This window comes from Oncorhynchus masou, unplaced genomic scaffold, assembly GCF_036934945.1.
Source record: "Oncorhynchus masou masou isolate Uvic2021 unplaced genomic scaffold, UVic_Omas_1.1 unplaced_scaffold_542, whole genome shotgun sequence".
NCBI lineage: Eukaryota > Metazoa > Chordata > Actinopteri > Salmoniformes > Salmonidae > Oncorhynchus > Oncorhynchus masou.
In genome coordinates this window covers 302,440-314,939 of record NW_027011833.1, presented here as the reverse complement: position 1 = coordinate 314,939, position 12,500 = coordinate 302,440, and the positions used below count along the sequence as shown (strand labels likewise).

At 48.6% G+C, this 12,500-nt stretch overlaps 1 protein-coding gene across 1 annotated transcript in view; it reads right to left on the bottom strand.

The window, feature by feature from the left end:
* The window catches only part of LOC135535997 (glypican-6-like), a 179,600-nt gene that overhangs the window by 164,926 nt on the left and 2,174 nt on the right, over window positions 1-12,500 (bottom strand). Inside the window, exon 2 of the mRNA XM_064962393.1 lies at window positions 10,351-10,516. Within this exon, the coding sequence (XP_064818465.1) occupies window positions 10,351-10,516 (166 nt within the window). The remainder of the gene's footprint in view (window positions 1-10,350; window positions 10,517-12,500) is intronic.

Below are 12,500 nucleotides of genomic sequence, written 5' to 3'. Positions count from 1 at the left end.
AGCTACCCGATCACTGCAGCTGGAGACTTACATCTCCCTCTCTAACTTTAAACATCAGCTATCTGAGCAGCTACCCGATCACTGCAGCTGGAGACTTACATCTCCCTCTCTAACTTTAACCATCAGCTATCTGAGCAGCTACCCGATCACTGCAGCTAGAGACTTACATCTCCCTCTCTAACTTTAACCATCAGCTATCTGAGCAGCTACCCGATCACTGCAGCTAGAGACTTACATCTCCCTCTCTAACTTTAACCATCAGCTATCTGAGCAGCTACCCGATCACTGCAGCTGGAGACTTACATCTCCCTCTCTAACTTTAAACATCAGCTATCTGAGCAGCTACCCGATCACTGCAGCTGGAGACTTACATCTCCCTCTCTAACTTTAAACATCAGCTATCTGAGCAGCTACCCGATCGCTGCAGTTGGAGACTTACATCTCCCTCTCTAACTTTAAACATCAGCTATCTGAGCAGCTACCCGATCGCTGCAGCTAGAGACTTACATCTCCCTCTCTAACTTTAAACATCAGCTATCTGAGCAGCTACCCGATCACTGCAGCTGGAGACTTACATCTCCCTCTCTAACTTTAACCATCAGCTATCTGAGCAGCTACCCGATCGCTGCAGCTGTACACAGCACGTCTGTAAATAGCCCATCCAACTACCTCATCCCCATATTGTTTTTATTTACTTTTCTGTTCTTTTGCACCTCAGTATCTCTACTTGCTCATCATCATCTGCTCGTCTGTCACTCCAGTGTTAATCTGTTAAACTGTAATTACTTCTCTACTATGACCTATTTATAGCCTTATCTCCTCACACCATTCACACACTGTATATAGTCTTTATTTATTTTCTATTGTCTTATTGACTGCATGTTTGTTTATTCCATGTGTAACTCTGTGTTGTTGTTTGTGTCGCACTGCTTTGCTTTATCTTGGCCAGGTCGCAGTTGTAAATGAGAACTTGTTCTCAACTGGCCTACCTGGTTAAATAAAGGTGAAATAAAAAAATTAATCCCAAAATGTGAAGCTTTTACGTTAACAAACATAGAGCATGTGACGCCTCAACACAACAACTTTCTAGAGAAAGGGGCTGAGAGTTTCCCCTTAGTGAGGGTGGAGAGTTAGTTTCCCCTTAGTGAGGGTTTAGACTTAGTTTCCCCTTAGCGAGGGTGGAGAGTTAGTGTCCCCTTAGTGAGGGTGGAGAGTTAGTTTCCCCTTAGTGAGGGTGGAGAGATAGTTTCCCCTTAGCGAGGGTGGAGACTTAGTTTCCCCTTAGCGAGGGTGGAGAGTTAGTTTCCCCTTAGTGAGGGTGGAGAGTTAGTTTCCCCTTAGCGAGGGTGGATAGTTAGTTTCCCCTTAGCGAGGGTGGAGAGTTAGTTTCCCCTTAGTGAGGGTGGAGACTTAGTTTCCCCTTAGTGAGGGTGGAGACTTAGTTTCCCCTTAGCGAGGGTGGAGAGATAGTTTCCCCTTAGTGAGGGTGGAGACTTAGTTTCCCCTTAGCGAGGGTGGAGACTTAGTTTCCCCTTAGTGAGGGTGGAGAGTTAGTTTCCCCTTAGCGAGGGTGGAGAGTTAGTTTCCCCTTAGTGAGGGTGGAGAGTTAGTTTCCCCTTAGTGAGGGTGGAGAGTTAGTTTCCCCTTAGTGAGGGTGGAGAGTTAGTTTCCCCTTAGTGAGGGTGGAGACTTAGTTTCCCCTTAGTGAGGGTGGAGAGTTAGTTTCCCCTTAGTGAGGGTGGAGAGTTAGTTTCCCCTTAGTGAGGGTGGAGAGTTAGTTTCCCCTTAGCGAGGGTGGAGACTTAGTTTCCCCTTAGTGAGGGTGGAGAGTTAGTTTCCCCTTAGCGAGGGTGGAGAGTTAGTTTCCCCTTAGTGAGGGTGGAGAGTTAGTTTCCCCTTAGTGAGGGTGGAGAGTTAGTTTCCCCTTAGTGAGGGTGGAGAGTTAGTTTCCCCTTAGTGAGGGTGGAGAGTTAGTTTCCCCTTAGTGAGGGTGGAGAGTTAGTTTCCCCTTAGTGAGGGTGGAGAGATAGTTTCCCCTTAGCGAGGGTGGAGAGTTAGTTTCCCCTTAGTGAGGGTGGAGAGTTAGTTTCCCCTTAGTGAGGGTGGAGAGTTAGTTTCCCCTTAGTGAGGGTGGAGAGTTAGTTTCCCCTTAGTGAGGGTGGAGAGTTAGTTTCCCCTTAGTGAGGGTGGAGAGTTAGTTTCCCCTTAGTGAGGGTGGAGAGTTAGTTTCCCCTTAGTGAGGGTGGAGAGTTAGTTTCCCCTTAGTGAGGGTGGAGAGATAGTTTCCCCTTAGCGAGGGTGGAGAGTTAGTTTCCCCTTAGTGAGGGTGGAGAGTTAGTTTCCCCTTAGTGAGGGTGGAGAGTTAGTTTCCCCTTAGTGAGGGTGGAGATTGAGTTTCCCTGTCGGGGGGGTGGAGACTTAGTTTCCCCTTAGTGAGGGTGGAGAGTTAGTTTCCCCTTAGTGAGGGTGGAGAGTTAGTTTCCCCTTAGTGAGGGTGGAGACTTAGTTCCCCTTAGTGAGGATGGAGACTTAGTTCCCCTTAGTGAGGGTGGATAGTTAGTTTCCCCTTAGTGAGGGTGGAGAGTTAGTTTCCCCTTAGTGAGGGTGGAGAGATAGTTTCCCCTTAGTGAGGGTGGAGAGATAGTTTCCCCTTAGTGAGGGTGGAGACTTAGTTTCCCCTTAGTGAGGGTGGAGAGTTAGTTTCCCCTTAGTGAGGGTGGAGACTTAGTTTCCCCTTAGTGAGGGTGGAGACTTAGTTTCCCCTTAGTGAGGGTGGAGAGTTAGTTTCCCCTTAGTGAGGATGGAGACTTAGTTCCCCTTAGTGAGGATGGAGACTTAGTTCCCCTTAGTGAGGATGGAGACTTAGTTCCCCTTAGTGAGGATGGAGACTTAGTTCCCCTTAGTGAGGGTGGATAGTTAGTTTCCCCTTAGTGAGGGTGGAGAGTTAGTTTCCCCTTAGTGAGGGTGGAGAGTTAGTTCCCCTTAGTGAGGATGGAGACTTAGTTCCCCTTAGTGAGGATAGAGACTTAGTTCCCCTTAGTGAGGGTGGATAGTTAGTTTCCCCTTAGTGAGGGTGGAGAGTTAGTTTCCCCTTAGTGAGGGTGGAGACTTAGTTTCCCCTTAGTGAGGGTGGAGAGTTAGTTTCCCCTTAGTGAGGGTGGAGACTTAGTTTCCCCTTAGTGAGGGTGGAGAGTTAGTTTCCCCTTAGTGAGGGTGGAGACTTAGTTTCCCCTTAGTGAGGGTGGAGAGTTAGTTTCCCCTTAGTGAGGGTGGAGAGTTAGTTTCCCCTTAGTGAGGGTGGAGACTTAGTTTCCCCTTAGTGAGGGTGGAGAGTTAGTTTCCCCTTAGCGAGGGTGGAGAGATAGTTTCCCCTTAGTGAGGGTGGAGAGTTAGTTTCCCCTTAGTGAGGGTGGAGAGTTAGTTTCCCCTTAGTGAGGGTGGAGAGTTAGTTTCCCCTTAGTGAGGGTGGAGAGATAGTTTCCCCTTAGTGAGGGTGGAGACTTAGTTTCCCCTTAGTGAGGGTGGATAGTTAGTTTCCCCTTAGTGAGGGTGGAGAGTTAGTTTCCCCTTAGTGAGGGTGGAGAGATAGTTTCCCCTTAGTGAGGGTGGAGACTTAGTTTCCCCTTAGTGAGGGTGGAGAGTTAGTTTCCCCTTAGTGAGGGTGGAGAGTTAGTGTCCCCTTAGTGAGGGTGGAGACTTAGTTTCCCCTTAGTGAGGGTGGAGAGTTAGTGTCCCCTTAGTGAGGGTGGAGTGTTAGTTTCCACTTAGTGAGGGTGGAGAGTTAGTTTCCCCTTAGTGAGGGTGGAGACTTAGTTTCCCCTTAGTGAGGGTGGAGAGTTAGTTTCCCCTTAGTGAGGGTGGAGAGTTAGTTTCCCCTTAGTGAGGGTGGAGAGTTAGTGTCCCCTTAGCGAGGGTGGAGAGTTAGTTTCCCCTTAGTGAGGGTGGAGACTTAGTTTCCCTTAGTGAGGGTGGACACTTAGTATCCCCTTAGTGAGGGTGGAGAGTTAGTTTCCCCTTAGTGAGGGTGGAGAGTTAGTTTCCCCTTAGTGAGGGTGGAGAGATAGTTTCCCCTTAGTGAGGGTGGAGAGTTAGTTTCCCCTTAGTGAGGGTGGAGAGATAGTTTCCCCTTAGCGAGGGTGGAGAGTTAGTTTCCCCTTAGTGAGGGTGGAGACTTAGTGTCCCCTTAGTGAGGGTGGAGAGTTAGTTTCCCCTTAGTGAGGGTGGAGAGTTAGTTTCCCCTTAGTGAGGGTGGAGAGTTAGTTTCCCCTTAGTGAGGGTGGAGAGTTAGTTTCCCCTTAGTGAGGGTGGAGAGTTAGTTTCCCCTTAGCGCGGGTGGAGACTTAGTTTCCCCTTAGTGAGGGTGGAGAGTTAGTTTCCCCTTAGTGAGGGTGGAGACTAATTTTAGAGATGAACTGTGAAGAAGTTGAAGTGTCTTTATTCGTATCCTAAAGACCCAGCAGGCTGCTGAACAATCCATGCTATTGACAGTGGCATTTTAAAGCATGAAGAGCCAAGCCTGCGTGGCCTGCACGGTAAACACACCACGTACAGAGAGAAAGGCACACAGAGACGGAGGTTAACACCGTTACAAGCAACAAGCCTCCTGTCATAAGGGCTGTTTTAGGGACAACGAGAGTCACACAGCAGATCTATAAATATCTACAATGCAGAGAGACAGAGAGAGAGAGAGAGAGACATTCAGAGAGACAGAGAGAGAGAGAGAGAGAGAGAGAGAGAGAGAGAGAGAGAGACATTCAGAGAGAGAGAGAGAGAGAGACATTCAGAGAGAGAGAGAGACATTCAGAGAGACAGAGAGAGAGAGACATTCAGAGAGAGATAGAGAGAGAGACATTCAGAGAGAGAGGGAGAGACATTCAGAGAGACAGAGAGAGAGAGAGAGAGAGACATTCAGAGAGACAGAGAGAGAGAGAGAGAGAGAGAGAGAGAGAGAGACATTCAGAGAGACAGAGAGAGAGAGAGAGAGACATTCAGAGAGACAGAGAGAGAGAGAGAGAGAGAGAGAGAGAGAGAGACATTCAGGTAGACAGAGAGAGAGAGACATTCAGTGAGAGATAGAGAGAGAGACATTCAGAGAGAGAGAAAAGACATTCAGAGAGACAGAGAGAGAGAGAGAGAGAGAGAGAGAGAGAGAGAGAGAGAGAGAGAGAGAGACATTCAGAGAGACAGAGAGAGAGACATTCAGTGAGAGATAGAGAGAGAGACATTCAGAGAGAGAGAGAAAGACATTCAGAGAGAGAGAGAGAGAGAGAGAGAGAGAGAGACATTCAGAGAGAGAGAGAGAGAGAGAGAGAGAGAGACATTCAGAGAGACAGAGAGAGAGAGAGAGAGACATTCAGAGAGACATTCAGAGAGAGAGAGAGAGAGAGAGAGAGAGAGAGAGACATTCAGAGAGAGAGAGAGAGAGAGAGAGAGAGAGAGAGAGAGACATTCAGAGAGACAGAGAGAGAGAGAGAGAGAGAGAGAGACATTCAGAGAGACAGAGAGAGAGAGAGAGAGAGAGAGACATTCAGAGAGACAGAGAGAGAGAGAGAGAGAGAGAGACATTCAGAGAGACAGAGAGAGAGAGAGAGAGAGAGAGACATTCAGAGAGACAGAGAGAGAGAGAGAGAGACAGAGAGAGAGAGAGAGAGACATTCAGAGAGACTATGGCATCAGTTCTAATGCAACCCATCGATCACGAACCTGTTATGCTTCCTGGGTCTCAAATGCCAGCCTATTCCTTCTGTCCTGCTTTAGACCAGAGCCCACATGTAACAGGGTGTCAACAGTGGGCCATTTGGGCTGCAGAGGTTTGTCTTTCTTTAAAAGCAGATCCATACCAGTTGTGAAGCCTCACCGTATTGGCTAATGGAGAGCAGCGTTGACAGAGAAGATGAATAGAAAAGGCCAAGAAACGTCACAATAAGACCCTTTTATGCAGCAGAGAGAGAACGCTCCCCAAGCGTTCCCTGTTCTAATTGAAACTGAACACTTCGCTCCTTCTGAAACACAAACTATCTCTGTTATAACAGCCTAACTAAATTAAAAGCACACTATTTATATATGCCCACGGCTCTGTTCATCAAACAAGATTCATCACTCCGTTGCGACTGTAGTTTTCATATTAAATGTCTTGTATAACAGCCATCGGCAGCCATACTCTGCCTTGTTCCCTTTGAACAAGATGAAAACTTTTTAACGTTTAGCCGAGATGTGAGATCTCACTCTGCGCTGCGGCCTGTGTTGGGTCTGTGTTGTGTCTGTGTTGTGTTGGGTCTGTGTTGTGTTGGGTCTGTGTTGGGTCTGTGCTGTGTTGGGTCTGTGCTGTGTTGGGTCTGTGTTGTGTTGGGTCTGTGCTGTGTTGGGTCTGTGTTGGGTCTGTGTTGTGTTGGGTCTGTGTTGTGTTGGGTCTGTGTTGTGTTGGGTCTGTGTTGTGTTGGGTATGTGTTGTGTTGGGTCTGTGTTGGGTCTGTGTTGTGTTGGGTCTGTGTTGTGTTGGGTCTGTGTTGTGTTGTGTCTGTGTTGTGTTGGGTCTGTGCTGTGTTGGGTCTGTGTTGTGTTGGGTCTGTGCTGTGTTGGGTCTGTGTTGTGTTGGGTCTGTGTTGTGTTGGGTCTGTGTTGGGTCTGTGTTGGGTCTGTGTTGTGTTGGGTCTGTGTTGTGTTGGGTCTGTGCTGTGTTGGGTCTGTGCTGTGTTGGGTCTGTGCTGTGTTGGGTGTTGTGTTGTGTATGTGTTGTGTTGGGTCTGTGTTGTGTTGGGTCTGTGTTGGGTCTGTTGCTGTGTTGGGTCTGTGTTGTGTTGGGTCTGTGTTGTGTTGTGTATGTGTTGTGTTGGGTCTGTGTTGTGTTGGGTCTGTGTTGTGTTGGGTCTGTGTTGGGTCTGTGTTGTGTTGGGTCTGTGTTGTGTTGGGTCTGTGTTGTGTTCTGTGTTGGGTCTGTGTTGTGTTGGGTCTGTGTTGTGTTGGGTCTGTGTTGGTTGGTCTGTGTTGTGTTGGGTCTGTGTTGTGTTGGGTCTGTGTTGTTGGACTGTGTTGTGTTGGGTCTGTGTTGTGTTGGGTCTGTGTTGTGTTGGGTCTGTGTTGTGTTGGGTCTGTGTTGTGTTGGGTCTGTGCTGTGTTGGGTCTGTGCTGTGTTGGGTATGTGTTGTGTTGGGTCTGTGTTGTGTTGGGTCTGTGTTGTGTTGGGTCTGTGTTGTGTTGGGTCTGTGTTGGGACTGTGTTGTGTTGGGTCTGTGTTGTGTTGAGTTGGGTCTGTGTTGTGTTGGGTCTGTGTTGGGTCTGTGTTGTGTTGGGTCTGTGTTGTATTGTGTTGGATCTGTGTTGTGTTGGGTCTGTGTTGTGTTGGGTCTGTGTTGTGTCTGTGTTGTGTTGGGTCTGTGCTGTGTTGGGTCTGTGTTGTGTTGGGTCTGTGTTGTGTTGGGTCTGTGTTGTGTTGGGTATGTGTTGTGTTGGGTCTGTGTTGTGTTGTTGTGTTGGGTCTGTGCTGTGTCTGTGTTGTGTTGGGTCTGTGTTGTGTTGGGTCTGTGTTGGGTCTGTGTTGTGTTGGGTCTGTGTTGTGTTGTGTTGGATCTGTGTTGTGTTGGGTCTGTGTTGTGTCTGTGTTGTGTTGGGTCTGTGTTGTGTTGGGTCTGTGTTGTGTTGGGTATGTGTTGTGTTGGGTCTGTGTTGTGTTGTGTCTGTGTTGTGTTGGGTCTGTGTTGTGTTGGGTCTGTGCTGTGTTGGGTATGTGTTGTGTTGGGTCTGTGTTGTGTTGGGTCTGTGTTGTGTTGGGTCTGTGTTGTGTTGGGTCTGTGTTGTGTTGGGTCGTCTCCTGGTCGTCGGGACAACAGTTTTGTCAGACACACGCACACACATACACAGGACTCAGAAGTGATGTTTGCTGACCTCTGTTGAGACTCGTCTTTAAACTCCACCCCACTGTTTTCAGATCCTGCTACAAGAGGAATCGTACCATCTGTCTCACAAATGAACCCATGTCCCCTACATAGTGCACTAACTTTGACCAGAATATACCACTAAATAGAGAATAGAGTGTCATTTGGTACAAAGAATATAGCTGCCTCCCCCAGACCCCGTTACAGAGGAGGGCTTGGGAACAGCTCCTTACTGAAACATTACCCACCATGCAGACCCAGCATGGAACACCAAACAGAAGGGGTTTTCTTCTGACCAGCAGGGACCAGGGTTTAGTTATCAGGCTCTAACAGCAGGAACCAGGGTTTAGTTATCAGGCTCTAACAGCAGGGACCAGGGTTTAGTTATCAGGCTCTAACAGCAGAGACCAGGGTTTAGTTTTCAGGCTCTAACAGCAGGAACCAGGGTTTAGTTTTCAGGCTCTAACAGCAGGGACCAGGGTTTAGTTATCAGGCTCTAACAGCAGGGACCAGGGTTTAGTTATCAGGCTCTAACAGCAGGGACCAGGGTTTAGTTATCAGGCTCTAACAGCAGGGACCAGGGTTTAGTTATCAGGCTCTAACAGCAGGGACCAGGGTTTAGTTATCAGGCTCTAACAGCAGGGACCAGGGTTTAGTTATCAGGCTCTAACAGCAGGGACCAGGGTTTAGTTATCAGGCTCTAACAGCAGGGTTTAGTTATCAGGCTCTAACAGCAGGGACCAGGGTTTAGTTATCAGGCTCTAACAGCAGGGACCAGGGTTTAGTTTTCAGGCTCTAACAGCAGGGACCAGGGTTTAGTTATCAGGCTCTAACAGCAGGGACCAGGGTTTAGTTATCAGGCTCTAACAGCAGGGACCAGGGTTTAGTTATCAGGCTCTAACAGCAGGGACCAGGGTTTAGTTATCAGGCTCTAACAGCAGGGACCAGGGTTTAGTTATCAGGCTCTAACAGCAGGGACCAGGGTTTAGTTATCAGGCTCTAACAGCAGGGACCAGGGTTTAGTTATCAGGCTCTAACAGCAGGGACCAGGGTTTAGTTATCAGGCTCTAACAGCAGGGACCAGGGTTTAGTTATCAGGCTCTAACAGCAGGGACCAGGGTTTAGTTATCAGGCTCTAACAGCAGGGACCAGGGTTTAGTTATCAGGCTCTAACAGCAGGGACCAGGGTTTAGTTATCAGGCTCTAACAGCAGGGACCAGGGTTTAGTTTTCAGGCTCTAACAGCAGGGACCAGGGTTTAGTTATCAGGCTCTAACAGCAGGGACCAGGGTTTAGTTATCAGGCTCTAACAGCAGGGACCAGGGTTTAGTTATCAGGCTCTAACAGCAGGGACCAGGGTTTAGTTATCAGGCTCTAACAGCAGGGACCAGGGTTTAGTTTTCAGGCTCTAACAGCAGGGACCAGGGTTTAGTTATCAGGCTCTAACAGCAGGGACCAGGGTTTAGTTATCAGGCTCTAACAGCAGGGACCAGGGTTTAGTTATCAGGCTCTAACAGCAGGGACCAGGGTTTAGTTATCAGGCTCTAACAGCAGGGACCAGGGTTTAGTTATCAGGCTCTAACAGCAGGGAGCAGGGTTTAGTTATCAGGCTCTAACAGCAGGGTTTAGTTATCAGGCTCTAACAGCAGGGACCAGGGTTTAGTTATCAGGCTCTAACAGCAGGGACCAGGGTTTAGTTATCAGGCTCTAACAGCAGGGACCAGGGTTTAGTCATCAGGCTCTAACAGCAGGGACCAGGGTTTAGTTATCAGGCTCTAACAGCAGGGACCAGGGTTTAGTTATCAGGCTCTAACAGCAGGGTTTAGTTATCAGGCTCTAACAGCAGGGAGCAGGGTTTAGTTATCAGGCTCTAACAGCAGGGACCAGGGTTCAGTTATCAGGCTCTAACAGCAGGGACCAGGGTTTAGTTATCAGGCTCTAACAGCAGGGACCAGGGTTTAGTTATCAGGCTCTAACAGCAGGGACCAGGGTTCAGTTATCAGGCTCTAACAGCAGGGTTTAGTTATCAGGCTCTAACAGCAGGGACCAGGGTTTAGTTATCAGGCTCTAACAGCAGGGACCAGGGTTTAGTTTTCAGGCTCTAACAGCAGGGACCAGGGTTTAGTTATCAGGCTCTAACAGCAGGGACCAGGGTTTAGTTATCAGGCTCTAACAGCAGGGACCAGGGTTTAGTTATCAGGCTCTAACAGCAGGGACCAGGGTTTAGTTATCAGGCTCTAACAGCAGGGACCAGGGTTTAGTCATCAGGCTCAAACAGCAGGGACCAGGGTTATATAGAACAGTTGCACGCACGCACGCACGCACGCACGCAGTGCGCACGCACACACACACACACACACACACACACACACACACACACACACACACACACACACACACACACACACACACACACACACACACACACACACACACACACACAGAGAGAGAGAGAGAGGACATATCATGTGTTTTCTCACCTATGAAGAGGTTCCACTCGGGATCTAGGTCAGCCTGGTTAGCCAGACAGCCTCTCATCACATTATGGCAGTAGTTATGACAGGGCTTCAGCCCAGGCAGGCCCCTGCAGTACGGACAGTACAGCATCTTAGTCAGGGCCCTGATGCAGGCGGGGGCCACATTCACCTTGGGGGAAAGAGAAACATGTTGGAGATAAATGACTTATGTTGCCTTGTCATGTCTACCAGGCTAGAGGATCACCTCTCACACAGTATCTGGGTTGAGGATAGTACTAGGCTAGAGGATCACCTCTCACACAGTATCTGGGTTGAGGATAGAACCAGGCTAGAGGATCACCTCTCACACAGTATCTGGGTTAAGGATAGAACCAGGCTAGAGGATCACCTCTCACACAGTATCTGGGTTAAGGATAGAACCAGGCTAGAGGATCACCTCTCACACAGTATCTGGGTTAAGGATAGAACCAGGCTAGAGGATCACCTCTCACACAGTATCTGGGTTAAGGATAGAACCAGGCTAGAGGATCACCTCTCACACAGTATCTGGGTTAAGGATAGAACCAGGCTAGAGGATCACCTCTCACACAGTATCTGGGTTAAGGATAGAACCAGGCTAGAGGATCACCTCTCACACAGTATCTGGGTTAAGGATAGAACCAGGCTAGAGGATCACCTTTCACACAGTATCTGGGTTAAGGATAGAACCAGGCTAGAGGATCACCTCTCACACAGTATCTGGGTTAAGGATAGAACCAGGCTAGAGGATCACCTCTCACACAGTATCTGGGTTAAGGATAGTACTGAGGTCAGAGGGGAGAGGTCGTCATGGTGATGGGAAGTTCAGGGCCTGGGAGATGGGCTGAAGTCTGAGGTCAGAGGGGAGAGGTCGTCATGGTGATGGGAAGTTCAGGGCCTGGGAGAAGGGTTGAAGGCTGAGGTCAGAGGAGAGAGGTCGTCATGGTGATGGAAAGTTCAGGGCTTCGGAGATGGGCTGAAGTCTGAGGTCAGAGGGGAGAGGTCGTCATGGTGATGGGAAGTTCAGGGCCTGGGAGAAGGGTTGAAGGCTAAGGTCAGATGAGAGAGGTAGTCATGGTGATGGGAAGTTCAGGGCCTGGGAGATGGGCTGAAGGCTGAGGTCAGAGGAGAGAGGTCGTCATGGTGATGGAAAGTTCAGGGCTTCGGAGATGGGCTGAAGGCTGAGGTCAGAGGGGAGAGGTCGTCATGGTGATGGGAAGTTCAGGGCCTGGGAGATGGGCTGAAGGCTGAGGTGAGAGGGGAGAGGTAGTCATGGTGACGGGAAGAGAAGGATCTGTGTGTGATGGGTCATTTAAAGGAAGCGTACAGAGGAGTCAGAAACCTCAGGCAACGGTTGTGATCTGTCCCAAATGGCACCCGATTCCCTACTTAGTGCACTATAGGGCCTATAGATCTCTGGTCAAAGGTAATGCACCATAAAGGCAATAGAGCACCATTGGGGAGGCGGTCATTGGGAGGACCAAGGGAGTGATTCAAACGGCCTCAGCCAGAACTGAGGAGGAGGGATATCCAAGCTGACAGAGTTGACTCCTCAGAGAAACTAGTTCCCTAACAACAATAACACATAACAGTAGCCAGACTCTCCCGCTCCACTGATCCTGCTGCAGACAGAGATACGAGACACAGACAACTCTATACAGTGGGGCAAAAAAGTATTTAGTCAGCCACCAATTGTGCAAGTTCTTCAACTTAAAAAGGTGAGAGAGGCCTGTAATTTTCATCGTAGGTACACTTCAACTATGACAGACAAAATGAGAAAAATAATCCAGAAAATCACATTGTAGGATTTTTAATGAATTTATTTACAAATTATGGTGGAAAATAAGTATTTGGTCAATAACAAAAGTTTATCTCAATACTTTGTTATATACCCTTTTTTGGCAATGACAGAGGTCAAACGTTTTCTGTAAGTCTTCACAAGGTTTTCACACACTGTTGCTGGTATTATGGCCCATTCCTCCATGCAGATCTCCTCTAGAGTAGTGATGTTTTGGGGCTGTTGCTGGGCCACACAGACTTTCAACTCCCTCCAAAAATGTTCTATGGGGTTGAGATCTGGAGACTGGCTAGGCCACTCCAGGACCTTGAAATGCTTCTTACGAAGCCACTCCTTC